The sequence below is a fragment of the Coptis chinensis genome, chromosome 6 (genome assembly GCF_015680905.1).
Source record: "Coptis chinensis isolate HL-2020 chromosome 6, ASM1568090v1, whole genome shotgun sequence".
NCBI lineage: Eukaryota > Viridiplantae > Streptophyta > Magnoliopsida > Ranunculales > Ranunculaceae > Coptis > Coptis chinensis.
Window position 1 is genome coordinate 660,316 of NC_141461.1, and position 14,174 is coordinate 674,489.

Here is a 14,174-nt window from a genome sequence, read left to right on the forward strand (position 1 = left end):
CAGACACATGGCGTTTCTCCAGGATCTTTAAAAGATCTTTAAAACTTGGGATAGAGTGATTGACAATGAGGATCTTCAAGTTATAATTTTCGTACAATAAAAAACGTGCCAAAGTTACCAGTAGAGAAAATTTCTGAGATTCCTTGATTAGCACTTTTGTAGTTTTATTCACATGCGACCAAGGTTTCAAGGTGAACAAAGGGAAGGCACACGGTCACGTCTCTTACTTGAAGACAATAGCACAGCACCAAAAGTCAAAAAGTAAGAGTGATCATATAACAACTTCCACGCGTTACATTAGCAACCTCAAATTGCTGCATTCTCCCCTTCTCCATCAACCACTGTTGCCAAATAAGTTCTGGCAGAGTTTTGGCGAGAGCAGTTGGCACGTATCTCACCTTGTCTACCAGTTAGAACGTTCATCTGGCTCAACTTGATCATGGAAAACACATATTTCTCAAAAAACAAACTTTGGTTCACAGCAAAACTTTGGACAATCGGTCTAGTAGTCTTATCCGTGTACAAGTCTTGGTCGGATGTAAAGAGACCTTGTCGATTCATTAGATTGACATAGTATTTATTGTCGAACAAGTCTGGAGTTCGAATATCTTGCACAGCGGTGCCTTCAGTTGAAGTAGCAGTTGGACAAACACGCTTGAGGTTCCTTGCTAACGTTTGGTCCATGGTTGAGTCTTGGTTAGGGAACAACCGCCCAGTGAACGACCCGCAATGTGCTATGCCAATGGTATGACCTCCAGATATTGCCACAAGATCGGTGGCATCCATGCTCTTATTGCGTACAAAAGCTATGAGTTCCCTTGCACTTGAACCGAAAAATGGAAGGTTGTCCAGAGTTTCTTGTATAGTTGCAAATTTGAGTCCATCACGTCTTCCAAGGGGAACTTGGTAATCTGGTCCTCCAGACTACATTACATAACGTAAATCAACATAGGTTGGGGTTAAAAACACGGTTACTAAAAAAACTAGCGCAGTAGCACTTACATGACTAGCGAGTGGCATTAATAATATCACGTAGTACTATTTCTATCATAAGTTTTTTTTAACTCTAGCAGATAAATTCAATTGAGCAAGAAGAATAAAATATGGAAGAGTAGTTTTGCAACTTGCAAGGATTTACCAGGAAAACTGCATCACGAGCAGCTAGAGCAGTGATGTCAGAACAAGACACAACTTGACCACAAGCTTTATGAATGCGCTCACGAATGTCATTGATGATTTTGAATGCTCCTGGTCTTAGTGTCAAGTTTGGTGGTGCATTTTTTTCGCTTGGACCACTTGCTGACCCATCCAGCAGCACTGAACCATCGCATCCCTACACATTAGCAACACCAATTCAATGTCACTCCTTTTTCATTAGCAGCACCAACATTACTCTCGTTTTTTTCTCAATGAAATCCAGACAACAAAATGTTTTCGTACTTCATCATAGATCATAAATTCGCTTAGCTAACTTTGATCCAAAATAACCATAGTAGATTTTGGAGTGTGGCCAACCTTTCCAATTTATCATGATTTTGGAGCATGGTCCACTGATTTTAGAATATCGGTGAACCACACCAATGGGCCAGGACTCCAGGAGACAGAAAAGGAGGATTCTTAGCAGGTAAAGTACCGGCCTTGCGCGCAGTTACATGATAAAGCTACTCACTACAAAGAAACATGCAGTATTCCTGGGATGCTAAAAATGTTTTTCAATGAGTTGCTTCTATGCAACTCTCACTCACTAGGTGCTAGCTTAGCATTCTTTCTGATAGACGCAGAGAATCGATAGCCAAATTGTTAGACATACTATACATAGCAAGGTTAAGTAGTGTAGAATGAATGATATATAGTGAACAAGAGCTAATACCTGAACAAAGCAGTCATGGAAGTGGATACGAAGTAAGCCTGCAGCTAGACCAATATCCTTCTTGAAAGCCTTTTTGAGCTCATCTCTAACTATTTTCTCCACTCTAGGACAATTAGATTTGTAGAACGACCATGAAAGTCCCCCAACCAAAGGTGGTGTTGTTTGTGCACTCGAGAGAGATAAATGGGAACCAAGCACAATAGAGGAAACCAAGAGAATGGAGATGAATGAAGAAAAAGAAGCCATTACAACTGCTGGCCGGTGCATATGTTGCCAAGCTAAACAGAAGATGTGGTAAATTTATAGGCAGAGAAGCACATAAAGTAGATATATATTAACTAATCAGAACTTAATAGATAAATCAGTTGTTCAACTTGGAAAAGTCAAAAAGTCTTCCGTATTTTGATCATAGGAAATGAAGTTGGTGGATAAAAAAAGGACGAAAGAATGATGGGTGAAAACTAAAATACTATAGGCCACGTGATGGACACATCCCCAAATACTCACTTTCTAAGATTCGGATTCGAGAAAACCAGCATCAACTGGTCTCATGGCTAAGACACTTCAGTACATCACGTCATAAATTGCATTGGACATTTTGAGCACGTGATGCACTATATAATAACATGTTCATGTTGAAAAATACCTAGATGCGCGTGATGGTGTCGTGAAAATCTGGGAGTGCGTGCTGTTAGTGAAAGTGCGAGAGTACCCGCTCAGTTTATCTTTCTGACAGGCGGGCATGCGCTCTAGGCTTTTCTTTAGGCTTTTATGAAAACAGTTTTTTGTTTCGTTTGTTGTATGTAGGATTGGTTTGGTGAACCATTTGTTTGTTTAGGGTTATAACGCGTATTTAAAGTCTTAGGAAAATTGTAATATGATCATTCTGAGATTTTATAAAATTTATTTCATCGTTTTTTTGTTAAAGAATGATTATTTGATTGTTCGTGAACTAACGCACTTCATTGTTCGTGAACTAACACACTTTGTATTATATTACATTGTCACACGAAGAACATAAAGCATGGAAAATGAAGATATAGAAAAACAGGTTTTCTCTTATCTTTTTCGGGCCAAATGGCTGTTTTCTTAGGAACTTGGAAAATGTCCACGTCATACATGTTTATTTTCTAGGTATACACTTTAAATTTTCACATCTACTGTCCATCTGTCCGTGATAAAATGAACCACAATGCCAAAAGGTAAAAGGGTACCAAAAGAAAAGGTCTCGGTGTGTCAAAAGATAGGTCTCGTGTTAGAATTATATGTCTTGCAATGGCAGTAAATTTCGGAATTTGGAATTATAGTTCGGGATTTTGGAATTTTCGGAATTCCGGTAATTCTAAAAACTGAAATTCAGTAAATTTCGACCCTATAGAATTTGGAATTTCGAATTTATTCGGAATTTCAATTATTTCGACACTATATTTGAAATTTCAATTTTTTAAAAAACTAAAATTTCGAACGGAATTCCGAAGTTTCGTTCGGAATCACAAACTATGAATGGCACTACATCATATCAACAAAGTAGTAACAATCCTCATCCAAACATTCTGTGAAAACAAGTGAATTGTAAGAACTATGAGTAAAAAGAAACATGCTAACATGCAATAGTCAAATTATCAATAGTAAAATGCTAAAATATCTCATGAGATTTCTAATACTCCAACTGTCAAATACTTCTTTTTCTCTTTTGCATTTTAATTTACAAGATGCATGCCAGAACGTTTCTTCATTTTCTACCGCAATCAAGGAACATGGATGCTAGTTTGAAATTTTGATGACGAATCCAATAGACATGAGTACAAAAAGGCCCTCAAATTTAGTCACAATAAATCATACTGAACGTAAGCTTCATTAAGAAGGGTGCACAGTTTTCCCAACTTTCACTGTTGGTTTTCTAGCTACTACCTTGAAATTGGATTCACCAACTTGGATTTGTGTGCGGCCGCCCACGTTTCCATATGAGGCATCCAGGAATAGGATTTGGTCCAATTACTATTCTAAACACATTCAAAGTACTTACAAGGTGATGGTCTTTCCATGCCGACAACACAACAAATAGAGAAAATTAAATGCTAAATGTAACTTGGTTTTCGTGCATCTTTAGGAGGTAAAATGGATGGTGGCTGAGGGCTCTATCATCTGGTATTCTGGTGTATTCAAAGAATTTCGCCCCAAATCACTTAATTCCATTATGGCGTTGTCCCCTAATTAACAGATAACTTTTTTTTTTCCTATACTTGGAGGCACACGGATTTATTGAGATTGTGTCAAACCCTCCTATTGGGTATATGCCTTTGTCAACGCAACTGAGAGACATATGCACTAGCAACGAAATCGACCAACACATTTTAAATACTTACTCACCAAAGTACCAAACTATCTATTATTAGAGTATCGTCCAATTTGTTTGTCAATTATCTTAGTCGATTCTCACAATCATGAAGTGGGAAAATGCCTATACATTTCATTCATGCAATAATAAGCAACTCATTAAGAATGCAACAGACCTAGAATCATCATCTTAACAAAGTTTAAAGAATAATACACATTTGCAATGTTAATCAGTTCAATGAATAATCGGCCAAATGGTTTTACACCAGTTTCGATCAGAATGAGATCAAATTCTTTCAATAACGTACTTGTCTTCTTTTTCTTTCTTTTAATTTCTTAGGGAAATTTCAATAGCTAACTTGTGTGTTCTGATTAAAGAGTTCCTTAAACTTTTATATGTAAGACGAAAAATTCATAGACAAAGAACCTCAAGTTCACAAATGTGCCTATGGCATCGGCATGTTTATAATATTACTATATTAGAAAAATATGAGGTGTGATTAATTGTGTTTTTGTGTCACAGGGATAAATAAGTAATTTTGTTTAATATTTTATTACTTTTGTCAAAAATAGATCACCAATGATTGACAAATGTCATAAAATGCTTTTTAAAAGTGAGAAATGACATTTCTGTCTTTGTAACGGACATAAATCTACTATTTTGTGTACGGTAGTAGAATCGTTATTTTGTGATTTAGCGGTGGCAATTTCTTAATTTTGCAATTTTTATTATTTTTTTACTTTTGGAAGTGGTAAAATGATAATCTTTCAAATTTTACATTTATTTTTTTGTGGGCAGAACAATAATTTGTCCATGGCGGATGTGTGAATAGGGTATGTCACGAAGCAAATTTATAAGTTCCAGAAAGAACTATCACATCAAAGACCCGCCCATATTTTGAGAAAGAAAAACACGTGTGCCTTTGTGATTTTAAAGATGCATTGCTAACGCCGTGCATAGTTGTTAGTATATATATATACTAGATTTTGGACCCGGGCATATGCCCATATTCTTTTAGATATTTTACACACTAAAACCCTTTTAGTATAAAAAAAACAATATATAACTCTTCCAAAAGTTCTCTTATAAGTAAGACTCCAAAACTAAGTTTACTTGTAAGCTAATTCAACTACTTTCCTTTTGAACCGGAAGCTGATAAGATTTGTCGCACACCATTTGTCCATTGCATCTTGAATTTTCACCTGAAGGTGTAATTGTAATTATATGGTATCATAACGTTACTTATTCTCCAGTTTCCAATATTTGAAAACACAGTATATATAGAAAATATTACATAGCGATAAAGCTGTTTGTAAAAAATTATAACCTTACTTGATTAGGTAATATTCCCTTTCATTGATTTCCACTATTTAGAATTGTTTAGAAAACGATCATTCTTTTTTAGCATGTCACTGCCTCCATAACATCAATTGCCTCAAATTGGGCATAATAAAATCACACATTCAACTGATTCGTGCGATCTAGTAGCCTCTCAAAGAGTTCACCTTACATGTCTCAAGTGTATAAGTACCTTCCACATGCACCAACTCTTGCATATCCAATAGAGTCGTTGTTGAACTACTCCAAGTTCAAATGTACTTCTACCCTTCTGAAATGCTCTTTTTGGTGAAACAATTGTTTAGAGCGAATTCCAAGAACTCCTCATACAAAATCCTGCAACCCCAAGCATAAGGTCTAACCCGAGTATTTTCTAAAGAGGGTAGACATGAACAATAATGCACCCTCCTCTAATAGTGTGAATAAAGTTAATAATTATTGTATACCTAGACTATCAGAGTTTCTTAAATATTAGGAGCAGTCCAGAAAATTAAATTTACCAGACAAATTGATAAACACTATAACCATACTCACATAATGTTATCCCCAATCTAAATAACTATATAGTGGCATCATAATTTCCAAGGAGAAAAACAAAATTCACCAACACAGAAAAGAGAGATAGAAATAATTACCTCTACCAACGCCCTTGTCCAGGATTAAGCCCAATAAACACATTCATTCCCTTAGGAAGATAAATAACATCATTAGAGTTGGCCAATGTAGCAGCATTCTCCTTTGCGGCTTCAAGTATACTAATCTGAATTAGTCCCATACCAAACTCTGAAGTTGCACCATAAATCAACTAAGCAGCTTTCACATTCACACTACACCATAATAGGATATTTGCAACATGCACCTTTTTTGATTTGCAACGCTTATTTAGCGTTAGTAATTTTCTAACGTTAAATAAGCGTTGGCAATGTTGTAAAGCGTTGCTTTTATTTGGATGAATTTCCTAATTAATTGCTAACGCTTAGAAAGCGTTGGAGAAGTGTTACAAACTTAAAAATTTCGCAAACAGAGGAAAACGAAAAAAAATCGAAATATAAAACATAACTTTTTTTTTCTCTCCTCTCTCTCTCACCGCCCCATTATTTTCGCACTCCTCAAAACCTAATTTTCAGATTCAGATTCAATCAAAGAAAGAAGAAGAAGAAGAAGAAGAAGAAGAAGAAAACAAGGTAATAATCTTTCATTTTCTTTCTAGTTTTTTTCATTCCTTTCTTGATTTAACCACCGTTTCATTTTCTCTTGAAACTTTTTCTGTGTACTAGTTTACGTTTTTTTTTTACTATTAATAGAAACTCTCATGAAATCATCTCTTCGAGTTCCAGTACTAGTCTTCTTGTGTTTATAAACAGTACTAGTTTGTGATGATGAGTTGTTTTTGGGTTGGGTTTTTCTTTCTACTTTTAGTAAAAAGAAAAATGTACCGTGTCCGGTTCTCTTTGATTTGCTTGCTTGTTTGATTTCCACGTTTTCAAATGTAAAAGATGGTTGTCTTGTAGCTCTGAAATGAACGACTGTTTTACCCACTTGCAAAACTTGATTTACTGCCATGGATCTGTTTTTAATAATATGTATGTTCTGTTTATGTAATATTATCTGTAAATCATGTGTGTGAAGTGTGTTGTTGTTCATACTTGTAACATGGCTGTTATATGTTTGATTTTGTGACCTTTACTGTAAATTGATGGCTGTCTCATAGCTCTGCTTTGTATGAACTTGAGTTGTTACCCATTACCATCATTCATATATATACTGTTGGCCTGTTTATCAATAATCATTTGGGAATGTTCTGTTTGTTCGCTTTTGAAATTTGTCTAGTACATTGAGAATGTGGAATGTGGTTTGCATAGTGTCCTCTCACCACAATATTTTCGACCAGAAGGTCATCAGTGATTGTGCAAAAGCTGCTTAGATATTGAGCGACTCTTGTTGGTAAAAGCAGTAAACAATGCAGATAATAGCAAACCCCTAAGTAAGACGTGATCATCTATAAGGGGCAGGGGGGGCATAAATGGTGTGCTAGTGGTTGTTTTAGTTAGTTTAGTTAGTGTCTTAGAAATGGATGTTTAGCTAGTGGTTGTTTTAGTTAGTGTCCACAGCCCATATTTTGTCTCAAGTTGCAGCTTTACTTGGTATCTAATTCCTCTTCTTTGATCCGGTGGTTGGTGTAAAATTGAACATGGTGGTTTGCTACTAGTTGTGGCCTTCTGGTTTTGATATGATAATTTCTCTCGTGGTGCTCGAATATGTAGATTAGGTTTGATTTGTTGGCATTTATTCTAGTATGTTATTTAGAATACTAGCAGGAAATCTGTATATGCCTTTGACTTGCTAGGCTTCTCTCCTGATGACTGTCTCTCTTAACAGTTTCTGCTCACTTTTCTAGAATCTGCCAAGAAGAAAGGATTTGATCAGGTCAATGTTGGCATTACATTGCTTTATTTGAATTACAATGTGGTCTACTCACTTAAATGAATATTATACTGATATTTCACTCTATATAAGACCCGAGCAAGTATCACACTTGAACCACAGCGATAAGGCTTTTGCGCACACAAATTAAGGGCTGGCGTTGTTCTGACTGTTCAGCCTGCAAATTACAGCTCTTGGAAAAATAGGTGAATTAATTCTCCGCCAGAAAACTGCGGGGTGGGGAAACCAAGGCCCAAGCCCGGATAAAGGAGGAGGGAGAGTGGTGGACAGTTCTCTTGGTTATGCTTTCACGTTGGTTGGCGTCCATCAGGTAGGACAGCAACAATTGTTCTTCGTGGTGGAGCTGATCAGGTATCTGAACACCTGTAATTGTGTGATCTAAATAAATCTTGTGTGTTAACGATTACTCATTGATGAACATCCTCTGTTTTCATTTCAGTTTATTGAGGAGGCTGGAGCCAAGTTTGCATGATCGCGATTATGATAGAAGTTAAGCAATAAAACCTAAAAAGATTGCAATTCTGTGGACACAATGGTCTGTCCACTTGTTTTACATTATAATATGTGCATAGTTTCTGCTCTGTAAATTGACTGGCTAATTTGAGCATTCAAATACTTCAAGCACTGATAGTTACATTTTCTTTCTTTTAGGTATTTCATTAAGCATGGATCAGGTTTGTTTATTTTCTTTTGTAATGCATCCTCCTTTGCAGTTGCAGTTGTCTCTTGAAATTTTTGCTCACCTATTTTTGCTCATTTTGTTGTAAAGTGGAAGAATCTCCGGAAACATATGGATGCAATTGACAAAGCATTAGCTGAGAACTCTTAGGCAGTTGGTATGTCATTCCTTGAAGCAGCATTTTGTAAGAAGCGCTAGTGTTTATGTTTTACCCTGCATACAGAAATGGCAGTTACTCTACTAACTGATTAGTATAAGCATCCTTTTTGAGTATACATTAAGTGTTTGAACTTCGACAGCGTAATATGAAATATGTCGTCCCATGTGATTAGAATGCTTTCTTTTTTTCGATGTATGAGCAGCCTTTTTACTCTTACAGTCATCTTCAGTTTACTGCAAGTATGTCTTTTAGTGATAAGGCCATTATTGTTTTAATGTTGTATGAGACTATGAGCTGCCTTTTTTGTATTCTAGGAATTCAACTTTATTGGGCTATAGTAGGTGTTTAATCCTGTTTTCCGGGAGCAGAGGGTTTCTGAACTATGCATTATTCTCAAGTAGATTACATTCAAATTCACCTTAGCTGCCCCTACCCACCCTATGGTTAGTTTAGTTAAGTGATAGGCTGCTTTTGTTGCACTAATGAGTATAATAAGTGTACTATCAATTTTATTGGATTTAATAAACTGGCACTCTGCCAAACGCCCAAACCCTCCTTATGTGGAGGTTTGTTGGAAAACAGAAAATAAAATTTGGAAGTATAGCTTGCTAAAGAAGCCATATTATTGTAGATTAAAGATCAAGGTAAGATTTACTGATTTTGAAGAGATTTTGTGTTTATTACTGTTTTTTCTTAGTTGTGCTTCTTGTTTTTGGAAACAGAATCTCTGTTTGTGAAATCTGGGCATTTTGATGATATCTCGATTGTTTCTGCTAACTTCAAGGTAATGTTTATTGTTTTTGAATGAACTTCGTTATTCACAATGTTAATCTTCAAGTAATTTTTGGATTTTTTTCTGCAGATTAATTCCACTGGTTGTAAGATTTTGTCTGAGAAAGTAAGTTTCTCTCATCACAGTTTGGTATAGATCTGCATATTAAATCCAAACTTTGTTTTTTAATGAATAAATTGCTGGATGTTCTAATTGACTTATGATAAATGCTTGGTTATTGCTGATGGGATTTTCTTTGATATTTGAGACATTACTAATTTACTATGCTATGGAACTCAGAAACTGGCCTATTAATCATTTCAAGCAAAATTCTGTCCACTAGCTCTTTTGTGTAATAAATATCATAGCTAGCTACTATTAAGTAGGATATGAAATTAAATCTTGAAATTTCAGGATGGATAGATTATATACTGCGTGAGAGATAGGTATTGGAGCATGTTTGTGAATGGTACGGTGTTTTTTTATACCATGTGATTTTTGTTACCAATTCATGCATGCGCTCGCCTCACATACACTCATTTATTAGCTAGCATTAACTAGTATATATAATCTAACATTGACCTTCTTGGATGGACAATAGCCGAGGAAGTCCATGGTAGGAAACCTCTTAATGTAAGTGCCAAGTACAATGACACTGTTTTTCGGACAACTCATGCATAAATTTTCTTGATCCAAGACTTACTAATGAATTTTCCTTTGCAGTGTAACTTTCATGATGTCAGCAATGACATCCTTGCATATTTCCAGGAAGTTTTGTGTGCTTTTCATCTGTGCTCAGCTTGTTTAATTTAATGGTTTAATGCCCTACATAACCCCAGGCCAGAATTCTGTGCAAGGAACAGTAGTCCATGTAGCACAGTACGTGTTGAACACACTAAACTCTTGTACCACAGCTCTCTCCATTCATGATGTTTCACTGCTTGGGTATAAGATTTAGATATGTTCTGTCCAGCATCAAGCTGAGCTGATAATGCCTGAGGAATAGGATGGTGTTAGACTCCATCTCACTTTGGAGCTCAGACTTCTCTGTTTGGTGAGTCCCTTTCCCGTGCAATACTTGAATTTTTCAGCTTAAATTTTCCAATAAATTTTTCAGACTTCTCTTCAGTGTTAATAATAGTGTACTGTATAATTTTTCTGCTGTCTGTTTCCTATTAACACCCAAAAAAGGAGTAGGGGCATGGTGGAGAGAAATATGTATGCGAGAAATATGTATGCTGTTCTTACATTGGTTCTGGGGTCATGTGCAGGTCGCAGAGGTGCACAGAGGTGGACTTCATCTGAGCTTCGAGCTTCCACTCCAGTTATTGGAAAGAATAATATTGAAATCCCAGATGAAGCAAATATTCCACCTGAATTGTGTACACAATGCAATCATGGTTGTAAGGTATACCTTAATATTTTTTTTGTCTTCCAGTCCAATTTCTATTTTAGTATTCTGAGGAAAGCTCTATAATAGCTAATTCTATTTTTCACTATATGGGTTGCTTTATCCATTTTCTTTATCTGTTAGATATGGTGTTTTTGAGTTTATAACAGTGAACTACTAAATATATATCATATACTGAAGATCTCTCCAAATTCAGATGCTACCAGCTTTATTTCTTGAAGATATCACTGTATGAGTCCTCCACTGTTATTAGTTTGGTTTTTCTTTGCTTTGAACGTGAGAATTATGTGGAACTTCGCATAGCTTTATAAATATTAACCTATCGCCTTTATTTGCAGCTTCCTGCCCTAATCTGTGGTGGAATAACTTTAGTGATTTCTCCTCTTGTCTCACTCATTCAGGATCAAATAATGCATTTGTTGCAGGTAATATTAAAGTTTAGATTTTTTTTATTTGCTAAGGTGCCTTTGATTATCTGTACCTCATCTTATTATTCATTTAACTTGTGTCTTGCTTTTTGACGTTTGAATCTTACAAATTACAAATGTAGGCAAATATACCTGCTGCTTACTTGAGTGCCAATATGGAATGGAGTGAACATCAGGAAATTTTTAGGGAACTGAGTTCAGAGAATTGTAAATACAAGCTGTTATATGTCACACCAGAGAAAGTTGCCAAGTGCTGTGCTGTGTACTTTTATTGGTTACTTACAGTTAAAGCTGTTCAGTATGACAAACATCATAAATGAATAATCAAGTAGGCGAAGTATCACAGTGAAAAATATCCTGCTATGTATGGCCTCTCTTGCTACCACTTTTATTTATTTGAGATGTAATGTGTTGTGAACAAAACAGCCCCATCAAAATATGAGAAATTATGAGATGTAATGGTTTAGCTGGTCTCGCTACAAAATATGAGAAATTATTATTTTTTTTATTAGCAACCCATCAGCAACGGTTTATAACCGTTACAAACGAATTTTAAATTATTTTTTTTAAATTAACTAACAACTTTGCAACGGTTAAAAACCGTTGGTAAAAATTTTAACAAATTACCAACGCTTAAAAAGCGTTGCAAAGGTTTTAAATATGTATACGCAATAGTTATAATAAGCGTTGGAAAGTTTTTGCAACGCTTTTTAAGCGTTGGAAATTTCTGTTTGCAACGCTTTTTAAGCGTTGCAAATATTTCCAACACTTTACCGACGCCATATTTGCAACGCTTAAAAAGCGTTGCGAAAATTATTAGCAACGCTTTTTTGCCGTTGCAAATAGCCTGTTATGGTGTAGTGTCAGCTCTAATAGTTGTTGCTCTGCTTTCGCCACCACAAACTTAGACCTCTTCGCTTCCTACTGGCTGCTGCACAACTTGTTTATGTTCCACAACAATATAATAGAAAACTCCACCCCATATGACAAATGAGTTATCGCCACATCATCCAACAAAATATTAAAATCCTTTCACGTACTAATAGCAACGCTTGGGGATGTTCAGTTAATAACTATTCGGCTTCAAACTGCTTGACAACTACTTTAAGTACTTCATTACATGGGGAAGGAAGAACTTTGTGGTCATACTCTACACCAAAAATTTAGAAACTTCGGGATGTGATTAATTTTAGCTCATGCCTAAGCAAAGACAATCATCACTGACTTAAGTTTACTCATGTCAAAATTTTGATCCCCTCTTTACATCTAAATTATGATTTGCAATTACTACTACCTGAATTATATATGTCTCAACCAACCTTACTTACAATCTAGACATGTACATGCGTTCCATAATGCCAAAAGTTATTATCAATTTTCTGATTACATGACGCACTTAGATAGTCATGGATTCATGGCAAAGACATATAGATAGAAGCTTCGCAGAAATCACGACTCATGTACATAGGCCACGTACTCATGTATTTATTTACTCCAATTTGTCATTTGAACTTAGCTTTCCACTTCAACGATATGTTCCTAGGTTCCATGTGCATGGCTACTAATATTAGAAGATCAATCTCTATAGATTCTCAATGCACCCATAATTGTTGTCGCTTCCATTAATTTTTTCGCACATAGGTGAAACCCACATGGGTCTACAATCATACCCCGTATCACATTATGGGTGGCAACGGTGAGAAGGAAAGGGGTGAGAGCCCGAGTTTATTTCATGGAAACATTGATCGAGTTACCTAATTGATTGAATTTTGTGGTTATATTGCTTCCTACGATGTTTCCTTGTTTTTCGTATCCGATATTCCAATTTGATATCTCAGTGATTTGTTTGTATAGTTCAAATTGCATTAGGAAACTTTAAATAATTTAATAAGTGCACAGTTCAGGTTGTATAATATTAGAATTCAGAGATATAGAGAGAGGTGGATATACACATCCGAAGAGTACGTTTTAATTAGATTCAAAAACTTTAATTACACGTGGCATAATATACTCAAAAACTTTAATATTAGAGTGCCACTTAGGAGAAAGAAAAATCACTCTTAGAGGTCTCTACTTTAGTATATAGATAGTAGAACATTAGGAAATTTCAAACAATTTAATAAGTGCACAGTTCAGGTTGTATAATATTAGAATTCAGAGATATAGAGAGAGGTGGATATACACATCGGAAGAGTTTTAATTAGACTCAAAAACTTTAATTACACGTGGCATAGTAGACTCAAAAGCTTTAATATTAGAGTGTCACTTAGGAGAGAGAAAAATCACTCTTAGAGGTCTCTACTTTAGTATATAGATAGTAGATTATTATTATTATTATTATTATTATTTTATTTATATTTTTTTGGAACTATAGTCTACCTAACCCAACATGTCTTATCCAGTCCACGAAAAGGAACAATTGAAATTTTTAATAATGCTTTCAAACAACTCAAGTTTTGAGGGGATGATGTTGATAGACAAGTAAGGCATATATTCACCTACTACTAAGATTTGGCATTTGGAGATCCACGACTTAATCCCTTTTTAATCATGAACTACCCAAAATGAAAAACTTTAATCATACTTGCTCAATTAGTTATAGCATCATGAATATTTTGAAAGCAACACTGTATGTGTGTAATTAAGTGTGTTCTTATAGATTAGACATGCATGTGTTGGTGACTTGGTGCGCTACCATTAGTAAAGAATGAATGAATAATCTAAGTAAATAGC

At 35.4% G+C, this 14,174-nt stretch overlaps 2 protein-coding genes across 5 annotated transcripts; one reads left to right on the top strand and one right to left on the bottom strand.

The window, feature by feature from the left end:
- Positions 1-114: 114 nt before the first annotated feature.
- On the bottom strand, positions 115-2,206 carry LOC147490476 (peroxidase 12-like). Its single transcript, XM_086568627.1, has 3 exons — positions 1,871-2,206; positions 1,139-1,333; positions 115-924 (listed from the first exon to the last, which is right to left on the bottom strand). Exons 1-3 carry the CDS (start codon positions 2,135-2,137, stop codon positions 307-309), a joined length of 1,080 nt encoding a protein of 359 aa, XP_086424753.1. The 5' UTR covers positions 2,138-2,206; the 3' UTR covers positions 115-306.
- Positions 2,207-6,578: 4,372 nt separating this feature from the next.
- Positions 6,579-11,907, top strand: LOC147490477 (ATP-dependent DNA helicase Q-like 4A). 4 transcript variants are annotated; one of them, XM_086565167.1, is made up of 15 exons: positions 6,579-6,730; positions 7,926-7,973; positions 8,064-8,342; positions 8,431-8,526; positions 8,643-8,665; positions 8,761-8,827; positions 9,553-9,614; positions 9,693-9,728; positions 10,017-10,071; positions 10,204-10,235; positions 10,326-10,656; positions 10,874-11,010; positions 11,137-11,242; positions 11,352-11,438; positions 11,564-11,907. In XM_086565167.1, exons 13-15 carry the CDS (start codon positions 11,210-11,212, stop codon positions 11,759-11,761), a joined length of 318 nt encoding a protein of 105 aa, XP_086421293.1. In that variant the 5' UTR covers positions 6,579-6,730; positions 7,926-7,973; positions 8,064-8,342; positions 8,431-8,526; positions 8,643-8,665; positions 8,761-8,827; positions 9,553-9,614; positions 9,693-9,728; positions 10,017-10,071; positions 10,204-10,235; positions 10,326-10,656; positions 10,874-11,010; positions 11,137-11,209; the 3' UTR covers positions 11,762-11,907. The 4 variants fall into 4 exon arrangements, 2 of the variants coding, with proteins under 2 accessions (XP_086421293.1, XP_086421294.1); XR_015198170.1 differs by lacking the exons at positions 6,579-6,730; positions 7,926-7,973; positions 8,064-8,342; ... (1 more) ...; positions 10,204-10,235; positions 11,137-11,242 and having other exon boundaries at positions 8,472-8,665; XM_086565168.1 differs by lacking the exons at positions 6,579-6,730; positions 7,926-7,973; positions 8,064-8,342; ... (4 more) ...; positions 9,693-9,728; positions 10,204-10,235 and having other exon boundaries at positions 9,745-10,071.
- Positions 11,908-14,174: the final 2,267 nt, after the last annotated feature.

Bases quoted from the DNA above. Each gene is read 5' to 3' on its own strand.
- LOC147490476 (XM_086568627.1), bottom strand. From the start codon at position 2,137: ATGCACCGGCCAGCAGTTGTAATGGCTTCTTTTTCTTCATTCATCTCC. The intron at 1,334-1,870 runs GTATTAGCTCTT...GCTAATGTGTAG, and splicing joins TCCATGACTGCTTTGTTCAG to GGATGCGATGGTTCAGTGCT. The intron at 925-1,138 runs GTAAATCCTTGC...TATGTAATGTAG, and splicing joins CTCGTGATGCAGTTTTCCTG to TCTGGAGGACCAGATTACCA.
- LOC147490477 (XM_086565167.1), top strand. From the start codon at position 11,210: ATGCTACCAGCTTTATTTCTTGAAGATATCACT. The intron at 11,243-11,351 runs GTATGAGTCCTC...CTTTATTTGCAG, and splicing joins TATTTCTTGAAGATATCACT to CTTCCTGCCCTAATCTGTGG. The intron at 11,439-11,563 runs GTAATATTAAAG...TTACAAATGTAG, and splicing joins AAATAATGCATTTGTTGCAG to GCAAATATACCTGCTGCTTA.